Source organism: Sapajus apella, unplaced genomic scaffold (assembly GCF_009761245.1).
Source record: "Sapajus apella isolate SASKATOON/1434 unplaced genomic scaffold, GSC_monkey_1.0 scaffold14, whole genome shotgun sequence".
NCBI lineage: Eukaryota > Metazoa > Chordata > Mammalia > Primates > Cebidae > Sapajus > Sapajus apella.
Window position 1 is genome coordinate 27,706,844 of NW_022436954.1, and position 18,230 is coordinate 27,725,073.

Here is an 18,230-nt window from a genome sequence, read left to right on the forward strand (position 1 = left end):
GTTAGTGAGAGTGTAAATTAGTTCAACCATTGTGGAAGACAGTGTGGTGCTTCCTCAGGGACCTAGAAATAGAAATTCCATTTGACCCAGCAATCCCATTACTGAGTATATACCCAAAGGATTATAAATCATTCTATTATAAAGACACATGCACACGTATGTTCATTGCGGCACTGTTTACAACAGAAAAGACCTGGAACCAACCCAAACGCCCATCAACGACAGACTGGACAAGGAAAATGTGGTACATATACAGAATGGAATACTATGCTATCATAAAAATCAATGAGTTCGTGTCCTTTGTAGGGACATGGATGAATCTGGAAACCATCATTCTCAGCAAACTGACACAAGAACATAAAATCAAACACCACATGTTCTCACTCATAGGCAGGTGTTGAACAATGAGAACACATGGACACAGGGAGGGGAGCATCACACCCTGGGGTCTGTTTGGGGGGGCGGCGCAAGGGTGGGACAGCCAGGGGGTGGGGAGGGATAACATGGGGAGAAATGCCAGATGTAGGTGACGGGGGGATGGAGGCAGCAAACCACATTGCCATGTGTGTACCTATACAATAATCCAAATTCATTTAATGATCTGCACATGTACTCCAGAACCTGAAGTACAATAAAAAAATGAAATGAATTACACATTCATGTTTTCTAACCAAAATGAATCTAGAGAAATAAAGGAAGATATACATAACAAAACCATATAAACTAAAAATATAAGTATGCAATAGAAGTGAAATAGAGTTCAGAATAACCCCAGGCATTGAGGATGTTAAAATAATTATAAGAAACAAATTTAAATGAGTCTAGGCTAGCAGGTTTGGGAATCTAAATTAAATGATTTTCTAGGAAAATATAAGCTTTTAAAATTGATTTTTTTAAAAAGCTGAAAATTAAAACAGATTAGTAATTATGATGAAAAAAAGGCAGCGAGGGTGGGAAGAGCTGTGAAGATCCCCTCCTCAAAATAGAAACAGGTTCAGATATTTTTACTGGTGAATTATATAAAACTAGAAAAGATAAAAAATTTTATACTGTTGAAATGAGTACAGAGGAAAGAAAAGAAGAAATAATCCAAATTCATTTAATGAAGTCAATAATTAGGGGAAAAAGGGTCTGATAATGTTGGCACAAAACTTAAATTACCACTACTTGTGATTCTGGATACAAAACATCATGCAATAAAATACTAACAAATAGCTTATGCCAATTACAGATTTATTTAAGGAGTATGAAATGATTCACAGTTAATGATATTAATCACAATAGCCAATTAATAATTAAATCATTAATTCAAAATATTTGATCAAAAGAGAAAAGTTATATGAATAATTAGATAATACTGAAAAGGCATGCTTTTTAAGTTCTGCATTAATGTATTTTCCAAAGTCCAGAGTGCTAACCATTACACCATGGAACTCTCCTTATTATTTTTTAAGAAATAAAACAAGTTAATTATAAATGTACTTTAAATACAGTCTGTTAACAAGCAGTGATCCCAGAAAACGGCTTCATTACAGAAAGAAGGCATGATGAAAAATCGTGCCAGGCAGGAAGGCAAGAAGCCTGAGTTCTAGATTTACATCTCTAGCCAGCTAGGTTTACGTCACCTCCGCTGAACTGCAGGCTCGTATGTTAAACTGCCTTCCTGCCATCTCCACTGGGACATCTGTTAGGTTCCTCAAATTTAACATGTCTAAAGCGAAACTCTAGATTCCTTACTCCAAAGCTATACTTCTCCTAGTTTTCCCAATCTTAGTACATGGAAAACTATTGCTTGAGTCAAAATGCTTGTTCCTCTTTCTCACACCCCATATCCAATCCATCAGCAAATCCTGTTGGCTCTACTTTCGAAACATAACCAAAATCTCCATTTCACCCTAGCTCCATTTGCTACCACATTTGTCCAAGCCACTGTCATCTTCTAAAGCCTCCCAGGGGAACTCATTATCTCCTCCTCCCTTGCCTCTCCACAGGCCGTATTCTACACAGCCCCAGGGCAGCCTATCCTTTTCCTTTCTAAAGTACAAGTTGGATCACATTAGTGCTTTGCTCAAAACCCTCCGAAGGCTTCCTTCTCACTCATAATAAAATCCCTAATCCTCACCATGCCCAATAAGGCCTCATGTACTTCGGTTCTCCCAGTGTTGTTAAAATCTTATCTCCCGCCCTCTCCACTCTAGGCACAGTCCACCCTCAGCACCACATCTTTGGATAACGCAATTTTCTGCCCACAGCCTCGATGTCTGCTGGTCCCTCTGTGTGGAATGCACTTTTATCACATACCTGTGTGGCTTACTCCCTCTGTTTTCTCACACCACATCTCAATTATCACCTTGTCAAAGGGGCTTCCCTTTCGAAAAAGCACCCCTACTTTGTCCCTTATCCTTTCGTTTTCTCCTCAGCACTTTCACCATCTGACATATGGTAGTGTTTGTCTCCTCCAACTAGAAATGTAAGCCTTGGGATAGCAGAAATCATGTAAGCTTTTGTTTACCGCTGTATCTCGAATGCCTAGAATGCATGTAGCATAAGATAAGGGATTAGTATTTGCTGAAAAAATGGTTTTTATTCTGCTCTAATTAGTTGTGAGTCCTTTTGATTTGCAGCTTCTTCATTCGTAGGGAGTGAGATCAAATGATAGGATATTTTTAGCAAGACAATTATAAAATTTTTGTTATTTAAAAATAAGAGTTCTATTTGTCATTATAAAAATTCCATGACATGAAACTACTTTAGAAGACAAAATAATTTGAAATCTGCTACTTACTTTAAGGGTAACAGCTGCTGCCTTGATGATAAAATCATTTACTGATACTTTAATGTCATCTGAAAGAAAAATAAGCTTAGTAAAATTAGTATTCTTAATATAACTCTAACACTGACATTACAACTTCAAACCAGTAAATTATGGAATGTACTGACAATGACAAAAAATTACAGCCTTTTGTTTGCTTAGTCAATAAGGTTCCCATGATTAGAAAAACTTGCATTATAGGAGGTCCTGGTTAAATAAAATTAACCATGAATGTCAGTTTACTTCTGGGCCTTGGTTATCAATTTTTTAAATTGCTTTTATATCATATGCAAGAACCTGAAGGACACATTAGAAGTAAAATCAGAAAAAAAGAACCAACTCCTGTGTCTCAAAAAAGACAAATGGTCTCTCTGCGGTGTGTGCGGTCAGGAAGTTTACAAGATGATTCATCTTCTTCCTCATTCTTTTTAAATGTCCTTATTCTCTGTATGCTTTATAACACATTAATTATACCAGAACAGTGATACATGTAGGTATTTTATATAAAACAGTTATATATGCACATATGAGAGAGTGTTCAAAAATTTCATTTTACTAATGGAGTGTAGGTGAAAAAAAATTTAAATGCTTTTTAACTTAATAAAACAGGATATAACAAAAGCCAAAGATGAAGCAATGCTGGCATAGGTCCTAGTGTGATGAATAAAATGAGGTTCTCTGTCTATAGTTTTATGGTGAATGCATTTGAATCAATTTCTTTCCAGTATACATAATTATTTTAAGATAAAGTTGAGGTCCTGCCACTTCCTACAGTGCTGATCATAACTAAAGTATTTGTTGATGCCTTTGCATTTGCCAGTGGATATGACAGTGTTGGAAAATGTAAACAATATTTGATTCTTTCTTGAAAGAACTTCTAGAAAAAGACTTTAAGATCAAGATCTAGTCAATGGTATGTGGGAAGAAACCTATCCTATTATTAAAGTATCATGGAATTTTACGTGAATAACAGCTCATTTCAAAGGCATGCTGGAGACTTCAGTAAAAGATTAGATGAATTACCATAATCCTAAATACTATCAACCTGTCATAGTAACTGTCAGTTGCAAAGTATCAAAGCTCCTCTAATTCAGAATTCCAGAAATATGCAAAAGTTTTTGTTTAAAACCCCTTTAGGAATAGAGATATAAATGGACTTACAGTGTTTAGAGGCTTTTTAATGATAACCACATAGAAAAGATTTGGTCTGTACAAATTCAAAATTAACAGTTCATGAAATCATTCTGCTTACCTCTCATGGCTCTCTCAGCCTACTCCTCACTTTATCTATTTAACCACAGGTATTCACAGTGACTAAACAAGTGTGATCTGAGAACCAAAGGAGTGCTTCCAAGGTTCATTTTTTAGAAATTTATCACTTTCTCTAAAATAGCTTTCCATTTAGAGTTCCCTGAACTTTTAAAAGCTCTCAAGCTTTCTTTATATGAAATCTTGAAAATCTGTACATAAACTGTTAAGAGTCCTGCTTTTGCCTGGGATGTAGAAAGTTGCAAAAGAAAATTGTTCCCATCCTGACAGGGTGAAAGAAAAAGAAGGATAAATTACAAAATCATAACTTTTCTTGAGCCCATTAGGGAGTTGAGGTTACAAAGCAAACAGGTGAACCGAATGCTAAAGAGTGCTAATCCATTCAGAGGAAAGACAAACACAGGAAGTAAATACCCACTGCCAGGGGACAGGAGCAAAGAAGGGAGAGTATGGTACAATATGCATAAACAGTTGGGGGCCAGCAGCAGAGAAATGGAAAGTATAAAAAACATTTGAATGGGAATCCAAGGGGAAAATCCATGCTAACCAAGATTAAAAAAAAAAAATACACATTTTGCTAAGCTCTGCAGACACAGATGGGAAATCAGTGAACTTGAAGCCAGGTAAACAAAAAGTATCCAATATGAAATGTAAAGAGAAAAAAGAATGAACAAAAGGAATAGAGTATTTAAGAACTTTGGACAATTCAAAAGTCTAACATTTAAAATTGGAGTCCCAAAGAGAAAACACACGAAACAGAAGATATCATTAAAAATAACAAGTGGAAAATTTTCACAATTAAACGAAGACAACAAACCATACATCTAAGAAGCTGAGAGAAACCCAAACAGAATAAATACAATAGAAAAAAAAAATCTGGGCATACAATAGTCAAATTGCTAACGGAGAAAATCTTTAAAGCAACAAGACAGTGGGAAAACATCACATACAAGAGAACAAATATTAGGAATGGCAGGAGACATTCTTTAAGCCAGAAAATAAGGAAATACTAACGTTAAAAACTGAAACAAAAACCTATTAACTCAAAAAACTATATCCAGCAAAAATACCTCTTAAAAATCATGACGATATACCCATCACGGTGACTACTATCAAAAAACAGAAAATAGCAAGTATTGGCAAAAATGTGGAGAAATCTGAACCTTTGTGCACTTAATTTTTGTTTCTGGAGACAGCTCTTGCTCTGTCAGCCAGGCTGGAGTGAAGTGGTACAATTATAGTTCACTGTAACCTCCAACTCCTGGGCTCAAACAATCTTCCTGCTTCAGTCTCCCAAGTAGTTTTTCAATTTTTTTGTAGAGATGGGGTTTGTTCTGTTTCCCAGACTGGTCTCAAAGTCCTGGCCTCAAGTGATCCTTCTTGCCTCAGCCTCCCAAAGTGCTAGGATTACAGGGATAAACCATCATGCCTGACCCATTGGTGTGCCGTTAGTGGGAATGCAAAATGGCATAGCGACTATGGAAAACAGTATGGTAGCTCCTTAAAAAATTAAAAATAGAATTACCATATGATCCAGTAATTCCACTTCTGGGGATATACCCAGAAGATATGAAAACAGAGACACAAAGAGATACTTGTACAGCCATTTTCACAGCAACAGTATTCACAATAGACAGAAGGTAAAAACAACCTAATGTATTTATCCGTTAACACATGAATTAACAAAGCACAGGTACTGATCGACTTACGGCCTATGCAACTTACAACCACTCGACTTTATGACCACAATCGCTAGCCACGACTGCTCCGCGTCTGGCAGTGCAAATGTTGCCCAGCTGGGCGTACGACAGTGCGGACCAGCTTCTGGCAGCACTACCATCTCCGCGTACACCGTTTCAACTGTTATCCCAGATTCGGTACAGCAATTTGTGTTTTGTGTCTTGGATATTTTTCATCAAACCCCTCCCAAGATGTCTACCAAGAGGAAATTGTCTTTGACTACGTCTCAGCCTGCCAAGAAGGAAAGAAAGGCCATCGAACTCGACACAAAAATGAAGGTAATTAAGCAGTACGAAGGAGGAAAGAAAGTGAATGTGATCGCACGTGATACGAAGTTATCACACTCGACTGTGTCAACGATTTTGAAAGATAAACAAAGAATTTGTGAAGCTGTGAAAGGCTCTGCACCCATGCGATCAACAGGTATAACAAAGCAACGAAGCGGGCCCATCCACAAATGGAGAAATTGCTATATATTTGGATGGAAGCTCAAATTCAAAAACGGACACCATTAAATCTTTTTACTGTGCAGATGAAGGCGAGAAGTCTATTTCAGACTCTGAAGGAGCGTGCTGGAGAAGATTACAGTCAAGAATTTGTAGCAAGTACTGGCTGGTTCCAGAGATTCAAGTAAAGATTCCAAATGCATAGTGTTCGAGTGACTGGAGAAGCAGCGAGTGCGGATGAGGAAGGAGCACAAAAGTTTGTTGATAGTCTGGATGAATTCATTACAGATGAGGGATATCTAGCAGAACAGATTTTCAATGTTGATGAAACTGGATTATTTTGGAAACGGATGCCAGCACGCACTTATATTCACAAAGAGGCTAAAAGCATGCCAGGATTTAAAGCATTTAAGGATAGGCTAACTCTGCTGCTTGGCGGGAACATCGCAGGGCTTAAGCTGAAGCCGTTCTTAATTTAACACTCAGACAACCCGCGTGCATTCAAGAATGGTAACAAGCACACACTGCCCATCTACTTTCATTCTCAACGTAAAGCATGGATGACACAAGGATTGTTTGAAGACTGCTTTATGAACTGTTTTATTCCTCAAGTTCGAGGATATTGTTTGGAGAAACATATTCCTTTCAAGATTTTATCGATACTCGATAATGCGCCTGGACACCCATAACATCTAGGCGATCTCCATCCCGATGTAAAATTTGTTTTTCTTCCGCCAAACACGACTCCACTCATCCAGCCTATGGGCCAAGGTTCGATTGCTACATTAAAGGCCAACTATCTCCGAACCACCTTCGCTCAAGCAATATCCGCTATAGATGCTGACTCAGAACTAACATTGCAAGATTTTTGGAAACACTACAACATTTTGATGTGTATCAAGAATATCGCTACCACCTGGGAGGATGTGACAACAAAGTGCATGAATGGCATCTGGAAAAATTGTGTTAAGAGCTATGTTAATGATTTTGACGGATTTGACAGTGAACATGAACTTGAAACGATTCGGGGAAAAAATAGTAAAACTCACTAAAGACCTTTCTTTGGAGTGTGAAATGGAAGATGTTGGAGAGTTGCTAGACAAAGAATCCGGAGAACTTACAAATGAAGAGCTAATCGAACTGGAAGAAGAAAGAGTGGCAGAAGAAGAAAGAAGAGAAGCAGAGAAAGAAGAGGAGGAGCCAGAAAGGAAGTTCACCACTAAGGGATTAACAGACAGTTTATCTTTACTGAATAAACTTCTTATACATTTCGAAGCAATGGACCCAAACATCGAACGATTTGCACGGATTGAACGGATGGCGCACGATGTGTTTCCTCTGTATCATGAAATTTATGAAGAAAAAAAGAAACATACAATTCAGACAAAGCTCACCATGTTTATGAAAAAACCAACTCCAGTAACCCCAACTGCTGCCTCAGATGACAACATCAACGATCCGCAGCCAAGCACCAGTGGCCAAAAAAATGTTTCGCACATGTTTATATATTTTGATATGTGTTGCAATTGGTAAAATGTTTCCTATGGTATTTTTTACACCTGTATTTTGTAATTTTGTATGTTTTGCAAATATTAAACCAGTTGTACTGGTAATGCGGTGTTTTACTTAAACCTGACGGATGTAAAAATAAGAAACAAAATGGTGTAGAGATGATACAAATGGCATAAAATGAACAAAGAAAATTATGATATATAACAATAATGAAAGAAAATTATGATAAAATATGACTTAAAGATTTTTATAACATCATTTCACAGTACTGTACACATAGCCTACTCAACTTACGACCAAATTGTGTTACAACCGGTCTGTCGGAACCAATCCTGGTCATAAGTCGAGCACTAGCTGTATGGTATATACATACAATGGAATATTATTCAGCCTTAAAAAGGAAATTTTGACACATTCTACAACATGGGTGAACCCAGAAGACATAATGCCGAGTGAAATAAGCCAGTCACAAAAGGACAAGTAATATACGATTCCATTAATATGCACTTAAAATAATCAAATTTATAGGAACAGAAAGTAGAATGGTGGTTGTCAGGGGTGTTGGGAAAGAGGAATGAGGTGTATACAGAGTTTTCATTTTGCTGGATAAAAAATGTTCTGTAGATGAATGGTGGTAATGGTTGCAAAACAATGTAAATGTACTTAATGCCAATGAACTAACTGTACAATGAAAATGGTGAAACTCACGTTATATATTCAACTACAATTCTAAAAAAATGTTTGAAAAATGTGAATGACAAATAGACTTTTTCAGACAAAAACTAAGAAAATTTATTGTCAGTCAATCTGTACTATAAGAAGCATTAAAGAAAGTTGTTCAGGCAGAAGAAGTATAATAGCAGATAACACTTTAATTCTATACAAATAAATGGAAAAAAGTACAGATAAATATAAAAGACACTCCCCCCTCATTTTAAAACTCCAAAAGAGTTGATTTGCTAAAGTAAAAACATTAAGCATGTATTCTGGGGCATATATCATATATAGAAGTAAAACATGAAAACAGCAGCACAAAATATGAGAGGGAAGAAATGGAAGTATATAGTTATGAGGTTCTTATATTGAACATGGAGTGAGGTATAATATAATTTGAACCCAGGATGTGATAAAGAATTATACTGTAAACACTAAGAAAAAAATTGCAAAGACAGATAAGAAGAAAAAAGGAAATAAAATGATGAAATACAATGAAATGATAACAAAATAAATAACCAAAAGAGATACAAAGAAAGATCAAAATGGTAGATTGAAATCCAACCGTTCCATTAAATGTGAATGGTCTAAACATCTTAATTAAGAGACAAAAGAATTGGATAAAAAAGCAAGAACCAACTACATGTTGCCCTAAAGAAACCTATTTAAATAAACATATTTACATTTAAAAGTAAAAAGATGCAAAAAGATATACTATAGAAACACAAGTCAAAGAAATCTGTAGTGGTTACAGATGCGATAAAGAAGGCTTGAGGATAAAGAGTATTACAAGGAATAGATAAGGATATGACATAATGATGAGTCTGTTCAAGAAAACGTAAAATTCCTAACTGTGTATGTGCCTAATAATAGACCTTCAGGATACATGAAGCAAAAACTGACAGAGCTGAAAGGAGAAACATACAAATAAACAATTATAATGAGGACCCTCAACACTCCTCTCAAAAGACATAAACAACACTATTAACCAGCTTGACCTGACATTTATAGAGCACTCCCTTGCAAAAATAAAAAAAAATTCTTTTCAAGAACACATACCAAGATAGATCATAATATCAAACAATATCAACAAATTTAAGAAGGCTGAAATCATATAAAGTATGTTCTCCAAACACAATGCAGTTAAGCTATAATTCATAAGAGAAATGAATATTCCTCAAATATTTTGAAATTAAGTACACACATAAATAATTCATTGATCAAGGAAATTACAAAATAAATAAATGAGAAAACATTTTTAATTGAATAAAAAGAAAAATAATGCCAGGCATGGTGGCTCACACCTGTAATTTCAGCACTTTAGGAGGGTGAATCACTTAAGGCCTATCCTTCAAGGTGGGCAGATCACTTGAGGCCAGGAGTTGGAGACCAGCCTGGCCAACATGGTGAAACCCCGTCTCTAGTAAAAATACAAAAAATTAGCCAGGCACGGTAGTGTGTGCCTGTAATCTCAGCTACTCGGGGCACTGAGGTGTGGGAATCATTTGAACCCAGGAGGCAGAGGTTGAAGTGAACCAAAATTGCACCACTGCACTCCAGCCTGGGTGATAGAGCAAGACCCTGTCTCTAAAAGAAAAAAAAAATAAAACATATCAACATTTGTGGGATACAGCTAAAGCAGTGCTTAAAAGGAACTCAAGAGTATTACATGCTTATATTAAAAAATAAAGGTCTCAAACAATCCAAGTTTTCACCTTAAGAAACCTGAAATAAAAGAGCAAAGTAAACTGAAAGCAGAGAGAAAAAAATAGTAATAAAGAACAGAAATCAATGAGATCAATATCATAGAAATACTAGACAAGTTAATAAAACCAAATGCTGGTTCTTTGACAAGCTCGAGATTAACAGAACTGATAACCCTTTAGTCAGAGTGATCTAGAGGGTAAACCACACAAACTACTAACATCAAAACTAGAAACATTACTTCAGATAAGATGACAGTATAATAAGGTAATGTTGGGAATAACTTTATGCCAATAAATATGGTGACTTAGATGACATAAATTTCTTGAAAGACACAAACTACCAAAGTTCATTCAGGATAAAAAAAAAACCTGCGTCCATTTTTAAAATGAAATTCATAGTTAAAAATCTTCCCATAAAGAAATTCACGGGTGAATTCTAGTAGACAATTAAAAAAAGAAATAATACCAATTGTACCCAAACTCTTCCAGAAAATAAAGGAGGAGCAAATGCTTTCCAACCCATTCTACTAGATAGCAAATCAAAAAAAAAAAAAAAAGTCTCCATGAAAGAAAACCACAGGTTAGCATTTCTCATGGTCAGAGGTGTAAAGATGCTAAACAAAATTTTAGAACATAATGCAAGGCTACAGTAATCAAAACAGCATGGTACTGGTACCAAAACAGAGATATAGACCTATGGAACAGAACAGAGGCCTCGGAGGCAACACAACATATCTACAACCATCTGATCTTTGACAAACCTGACAAAAATAAGTAATGGGGAAAGGATTCCCTGTTTAATAAATGGTGCTGGGAAAACTGGCTAGCCATGTGCAGAAAACATAAACTGGATTCCTTCCTGACACCTTACACTAAAATTAACTCCAGATGGATTAAAGACTTAAACATAAGACCTAACACCATAAAAACCCTAGAAGAAAATCTAGGCAAAACCATCCAGGACATAGGTGTAGGCAAGGACTTCATGACCAAAACACCAAAAGCATTGGCAACAAAAGCCAAAATAGACAAGCGGGACCTAATCAAACTCCACAGCTTCTGCAATGCAAAAGATACAGTCATTAGAGTGAACTGGCAACGAACAGAAAGGGAAAAAATTTTTGCAGTCTACCCATCTGACAAAGGGCTGATATCCAGAATTTACAAAGAACTAAAACAGATCTACAAGAAAAAAACAAACAAGCCCATTCAAAAGTGGGTGAAGGATATGAACAGATGCTTTACAAAAGAAGACATACATGAGACCAACAAACATATGAAAAAATGCTCGTCATCACTGTTCATCAGAGAAATGCAAATCAAAACTACATTGAGATACCATCTCACGCCAGTTAGAATGGCGATCATTAAAAAATCTAGAGACAAAAGATGCTGTAGAGGATGTGGAGAAATAGGAACACTTCTACACTGTTGGTGGGAGTGTAAATTAGTTCAACCATTGTGGAAGACAGTGTGGCGATTCCTTAAGGACCTAGAAATAGAAATTCCATTTGACCCAGCAATCCCATTACTGGGTATATATCCAAAGGATTATAAATCGTTCTACTATAAGGACACATGCACACGAATGTTCACTGCAGCACTGTTTACAACAGCAAAGACCTGGAACCAACCCAAATGCCCATCTATGATAGACTGGACAGGGAAAATGTGGCACATATACACCATAGAATATTATGCAGTCATCAAAAACGATGAGTTCGTGTCCGTTGTAGGGACATGGATGAACCTGGAAACCATCATTCTCAGCTAACTGACACAAGAGCAGAAAATCAAACACCGCATGTTCTCACTCATAGGTGGGTGTTGAACAATGAGAACACATGGACACAGGGAGGGGAGCACTACACACCGGGGTCTGTTGGGTGGAAACAGGGGAGGGTCAGTGGGGGGTGGGGAGTTGGGGAGAGATAGGAGGGGAGAAATGCCAGATATAGGTGAAGGAGAGGCAGGCAGCAAATCACACTGCCATGTGTGTACCTATGCAACTATCTTGCATGTTCTTCAAATGTACCCCAAAACCTAAAATGCAATAATAAAAAAAAAAAAGAATATAGAATCAAACGATATATGAGAAAGTTAATTATTAAGTAGGTTTTATATGAGGAATACAAAGCTGATTCAACACTTGAAAATCAATGTAATTCACCATATTCACACATAGAAAAAGGAAAAGTTCTCTGAAAAGATGCACAAAATGTGTTTGACAAAATTCATCAACTATTCACGTTTAAAACTCTGCAAGTTAGGAACAGGAATTCTTTCAACCTGAAAACAATATTCTACAAAAAACCTACCGCTAACATAAAAAACAGAATGCTTTTCTTCCCAAGATCAAGAACAAAGCAAAAATATCTGCTTTTACCGTCTATGTTCATTATACCAGAGGTCCTAGTCAGTGAATAAGATAAGAAAATAATATGAAGGCCATATAGATCAAAAATGAAGAAATAAAACTATCAGTTTGTGCTAAAAAATCTGTATATCTCTCAGTAATCTTACTTGTTATTGATTTTTGGAAGAAACATTGCAAATTTAGTAATCTGTAAATGCATTCTGAACAAGAAATATAAAATTAAAATTTGCATAAAGAAGAATAACTAAGATATTTCTAACATAAAACATTCTTACATGTTTTGGATTTTAAACTTACTGAAATGATAAGGACTGCTTCATTTAAATATCATACCAAAAAATACTCAAAACAAAAAACAGCCATTTGGTCTCAGCAAGTCATGTGTTCCTACAAAAAAATTTACCTATGTAAAAGCTAAAGCACACCAAAACATGAAGCCCACTTTCGTTTTTAAAATAACTAACCAGCCAAATTATAGTACTTCAGATTTCAGTATCCCTTATCCAAAATACTTGGAACCAGAAGTGTTTCAGATTTCAAAATTTTTCAGATTTTGGAATATTACATTTATGGTTTTGGCATCCCTAGTCCCAAAATCCCTAAATCCGAAAAGCTCCAATAAGGACTTCCTTTGAGCTCCATGTTGGCACTCAAAAAGTTTCAAATTTTGGAGTATTTTGAAATTTTGGTTTTGGGATGCTCAATCTGTATTTTTAAAGCTCAGTATGTAACAGAGAATTAAACTCAATAACTTCCTGCTAAATGAATGTTAACTAAATGTACATTATTCGAATATGAACATAGAGGAAATAAAAGTAAGGTAGAACAGAAACCCTTATTCTGCATTAAGGCATCTGTGATTTATTTAATATTGTGGAACCAATTTACTTTTTATAGGAAAACATTACTAATTTTTTTCTCTAGCACAAATATACCCAGAGTACAGTACAAGTAAATTATGAAATTGAAATCAAAAGCCACACAATGTGAATTGTGTAAAGGATTTCATGAAAGTTAAGTTAGCATGTGTTTTGTATTAAGTAAATTCAATTTTACTAACCTTTGACCAGATCTTGCCTTACTTTTAAAACAGCTCCAACGTCACAGTCAGCAGTAGCATACGCATGAGGTACAGTACTTTTAGATTCAGTTAATCTCTTGGCAATAACTCTTCGAATATTGCTGGCGGGGATTTCAGTGAATGTGCCCTGCAAAAAGATAGCAACCTGTCTGTTAAACTACAAGTGGAATAGAAAAATAAACAAAAGAGAAGCAACATTATAAATGAAATTCTCAATGATCTAACTTATTAAAGATGAATACAAGAAAAGCACTATTAAAATTCTTAGTATAAGAATATAAAAAAAATCTGAGAAGTTTTGGTTTATAGTACATAACTACAGAAAAAAGTAATAAAATTCATGTTTCAATTGTGAATGGGATATCTTATGTTACTATGTTTAAGATGATACAAAAGACATCTACCAAATAATGAGTAATTCCTCCATAGGTGTGTTTGTGTGTGTACACATAACATACACACACATAGGGCAATAGATGTGTGTGTGTGTACACATATACACGGAGAGAGAGGAGAGAGGAGAGAGAAGACAAACACAGACATATGCCATCTGTAAGCAACTTTTGTTACAAGTATCACTTAACACAAATGAAATAAAACAGCCAATAAATCAACAAACCAACTATTAATATATAGTTGCCCTTTGACTTATGATGGGTGACATTCTGATGAACCCATCTTAAGTGGAAAAATATCGTAAGTCAAAAGTGCATTTAACACGTCTAACCTACTGAACATCACAGCTTAGCCTTAGCCTAGCCTATCGTAAATGTGCTCAAAACACTGACATTAGCCTACAGTTGGGCAAAATCATCTGGCTACACAGTACACTGCAGAGTAGTGGTTGTTTACCCTGATGATCACGTGGCTAAATGGGAGCTGTGGCTGGCCAACGCTCCCCAGCATTGCAAATACGTACTGTATTGCTTTCTATTGAACGTGTATCACTTTTACACCATAGTAAAGTCAAAAAATTATAAGTTGAACCATCTTTTCAAGTACACAAGAAACATCCACCAAGACAGACCATATTATAAACATAAAATAAATCTCAATAAATTTGAGAAGATGATTGTTCTAAAAACGAAGTGTGTCTCAAAGTGTATTCTCTAACACAGTGGAGTTAAACTAGAAATCATGAAAGGTAACTGAAGGGTCTTCAAATATTCTGAAATTAAATTTATACCTTATAAACAACTCATGGATCAAAGAAATTACAAGGAAAATTAGAAGGTGGGGACCTTCTATACAGACAATTCAATTACTTCTATCTTGATTTGTAATTTTTAAAAATAACATGAATATCTTATTTCTTAGGGGTTCATAACAGAAAGTATGAATGAGATAATAAAATATTCTGGCAACTTCATTATAGTTGTTCCATTCTGTTCCATGGACAAAAAAAGCACAATAGACTTTATATCTAATTCCTTTCTTGTCCTTAACTCTATTTTGGGATTTCATTACAATCACTTCAAGATAATACAAAGCAACTGAAAGTGCTGCAGATTTCATTTTCACAAATATCAAGAAATTAAACACTTTATGTTAGCAAAGTACTTGGTCAAGCAGAATAAAAGCTCTCCACGTATTTTAAGAATTTGAAAGTATGGTTTACCTTCCTAATTTGAATAGCTTTTTTTTTTTGGAGATAGTCTTCCTCTGTAACTCAGGCTGGAGTGCAGTGGCATGATTATAGCTCACTACAGCCTCAACCTCCCAATATCAAGTGATTCCCTAACCTCAGTTGACTGAGTAGTTGGAACTACCACATCCAACTAATTTTTAAATTTTTTTGTAGAGATGAAGTCTCACTATGTTTTCCAGGCTGGTCTTTGAAAGCCTGAGCACAGGCAATCCTCCCAACTCAGCCTCCCAAACTGCTAGGATTACAGGTGTAAGCCACCACACCCAGCCTTGAATAGCCTACTTTTTAAAGACATATGATTGGACTATACATATCTTATATTGAGTGTATAGTTCACTCTTAGCCTATACATTATATAGTCCAATTACATGTCCTTAAAAGTAGGTTATTCCAGTATGTAGTATATTAATCATGAATGAATATTTGAAAATCTGCTTCCCATGAAGCTTGCAATGTTTTCAACTCTTTTAAAATATCATTTAGTATATAGTTCTCCATTAGAAGGAGTACAGATTTATCTATTTATTTTGCTTTTTATTTTTTAAGTGCCCATTTGATTTTAAATAAACTTGGTTATCCTACATTTCTTCTGATAGGAAGTAACCTGAATAGGAAAGACAGAGAGGCAAAATGGAGTAATTTGAAAAAAAAAAAAGGGGGCTGCTATACTGCATGCATCTGAGAAGGAAAGAATGACTATGTAGTTCTTTATAGTGGGATTATCAATTCCCTAGTTAAAAAGTAAAACATAGCCAGAAAAGGGAGCTAGTGTCAGCCACCAATTATTAGTATTACACTTGAGAAAAAAAGACATGAGATTATGAAGAATATATATGTTATTGAAGTTGTGGAACTTGTAACTTTGAATTATAGTTCTAATGTTTAAATTGAATTATAGTTCTAATGTTTATTTGGAAGTTAACATACAAATTTTGGTTTCTGATAGAAAGTCTGTAAAACAAACCATTTGGAGTGTTTTTTTTTCTTTAACACTTTAAGCTACTACTGAAACAGATAAGTAAAACTAATTTGTTTTAAAACTACTCTTAAAACACATAGTAATTGTTCTTATTTTCTTTCACTTAAATTTGAAAAATAAAAATCCAGACTGGGTGCAGTGGCTCATGTCTGTAATCCCAGCATTTTGGGAGGCCAAAGCAGGCGGATCATTTCAGTTAGGAGTTTGAGATCAGCCCGGCCACCATGGTGAAACCCCTTTTCTACTAAAAATCCAAAAATTAAGTGGGCGTGGTGGTGGGTACCTGTAATCCCAGCTACTCAGAAGGCTGAGGCAGGAAAATCTCTTGAACCTGGGAGGCAGAGTCTGCAGTGAGCCAAGATTGTGCCACTGCACTCCAGCCTGGGTAACAAAGCAAGGCTCTGTCTCAAAAAAAAAAAGAAAAAGAAAAATCCATTTAGAAAACATTACCACTGCATTGGGTTGTCCAGGAGTTGATACTGGTGGGATCATAGGCCGGGGATAAGATGGCCCAGCTAAGGCCTGTAGGGGTGAAGGTGCTGTGGGAGTGGCTGCAAGGGCTGGGGTTGGTCTGGACTCGGTAATCTTTCCCATCTGTTTCAACTGGGCAAGTCTGAGAGCATCCCTGGAAATAAGAGCAAAGTAGATAACCATGATTAGCAATAAGGATTATAAGAGAACTTTCAGAAAATGCAGGTGAGATGTGGAGAAAAGATACAGAAACATACAGATGTCAAGGTTATCATTAAAAACCAATTATTTGATCTAGAAAATTAAATCCTGTCTCTTACCTGGTCTGTGGACTCCCATTATTTGTCACATTTTAATATTTGTATATTTTCAAAAACCAAATAATAGTTAGAATTTTATTAAAATTGGATATAGGCAATGATTTTTAAAAAGGAAATTAGTCTTTTTTCTGTGCAGTGGATGTTATCTGGTACATGAACAATTAAACCATACTCTCATCCTTTATGCTCACAAAATGATAATCACACGGCATTCAAAAAGTGTCAAGTTTATTGTAAACATGGCTTTCACCAGAATATTTTCTATATTATTGTTCACTTATTGTTTCATTGTTTATTACAGTGCAAATCAGCTTATTCATGACCAGGAAACCAAAGCATTTTAAATTTTGCTCAGTATGTCAGCAGTACAACCTAATGTAACAAATCTAAATGATATCTTTTAGAATGAAAAAAATAACTAGTTACAGACTTGCCTTTGTATTATTCTTTAAAACAAAGGTATCTTTGCCTTGTAAAAGGATGCCATTAGATTACTAAATATGTCAAGCCGTCAACTCACTATGCTAAGTTACAGTGGTATTAGGCAATATATTTTCTTAAAATAATTTTTAGAAGATTTTAATATCCAATAATTTATATTTTTTCCAATTTAAGAAAAAATCTGTTTTACATAATCAAAAAAAAAAAAACACTTCAGGTTGACACAAAATCTAAAGAAAAATTATTTCTCAAACACAGTTAATATTTTGGTATTATTTTTCAAACAGTTGATGAAAGAAAAAACCTAACATCTGTTGAGCATATTTGAGAAGACTCTTTCACTTGTTGCAACATGGTAGAAGAATTCTGAGATGGCCCCAATATTCCTGCCCCTAATGTACACACCCCATATAATCCCTCTTAACTTCAGCTGGCCTGTGAATACGATGGATATCACTCCCATGATTAGGTCCTATTATGTGACAAAATTGGTGGCATTTTACAGATATAATTAAGGCTCCAAATCAGTTGTGTTTGAGTTAGTCAAATGGCAAATTATCCTGGAAGGGACAGATATATCAGGTACTCTCTTAAAAGAAATTAGGTCTTCCTGGAAGAAGAGATTTGAATAAAGAGATTCAACTGCTGGCCCTGGAGAAGCAAACATGCATGTTGTGAACAGACTACGGAGATGGAGACGAAACATGGCAAGGC

At 35.5% G+C, this 18,230-nt stretch overlaps 1 protein-coding gene across 2 annotated transcripts in view; it reads right to left on the reverse strand.

The window, feature by feature from the left end:
- The window catches only part of PDHX (pyruvate dehydrogenase complex component X), a 79,575-nt gene that overhangs the window by 13,671 nt on the left and 47,674 nt on the right, over positions 1-18,230 (reverse strand). For both annotated transcript variants that reach the window (XM_032283589.1, XM_032283588.1), the window contains exons 6-8: positions 16,735-16,909; positions 13,637-13,784; positions 2,786-2,844 (exon numbers count right to left, since the gene is read on the reverse strand). In XM_032283589.1, coding sequence (XP_032139480.1) covers positions 2,786-2,844; positions 13,637-13,784; positions 16,735-16,909 — 382 coding nt within the window. The remainder of the gene's footprint in view (positions 1-2,785; positions 2,845-13,636; positions 13,785-16,734; positions 16,910-18,230) is intronic.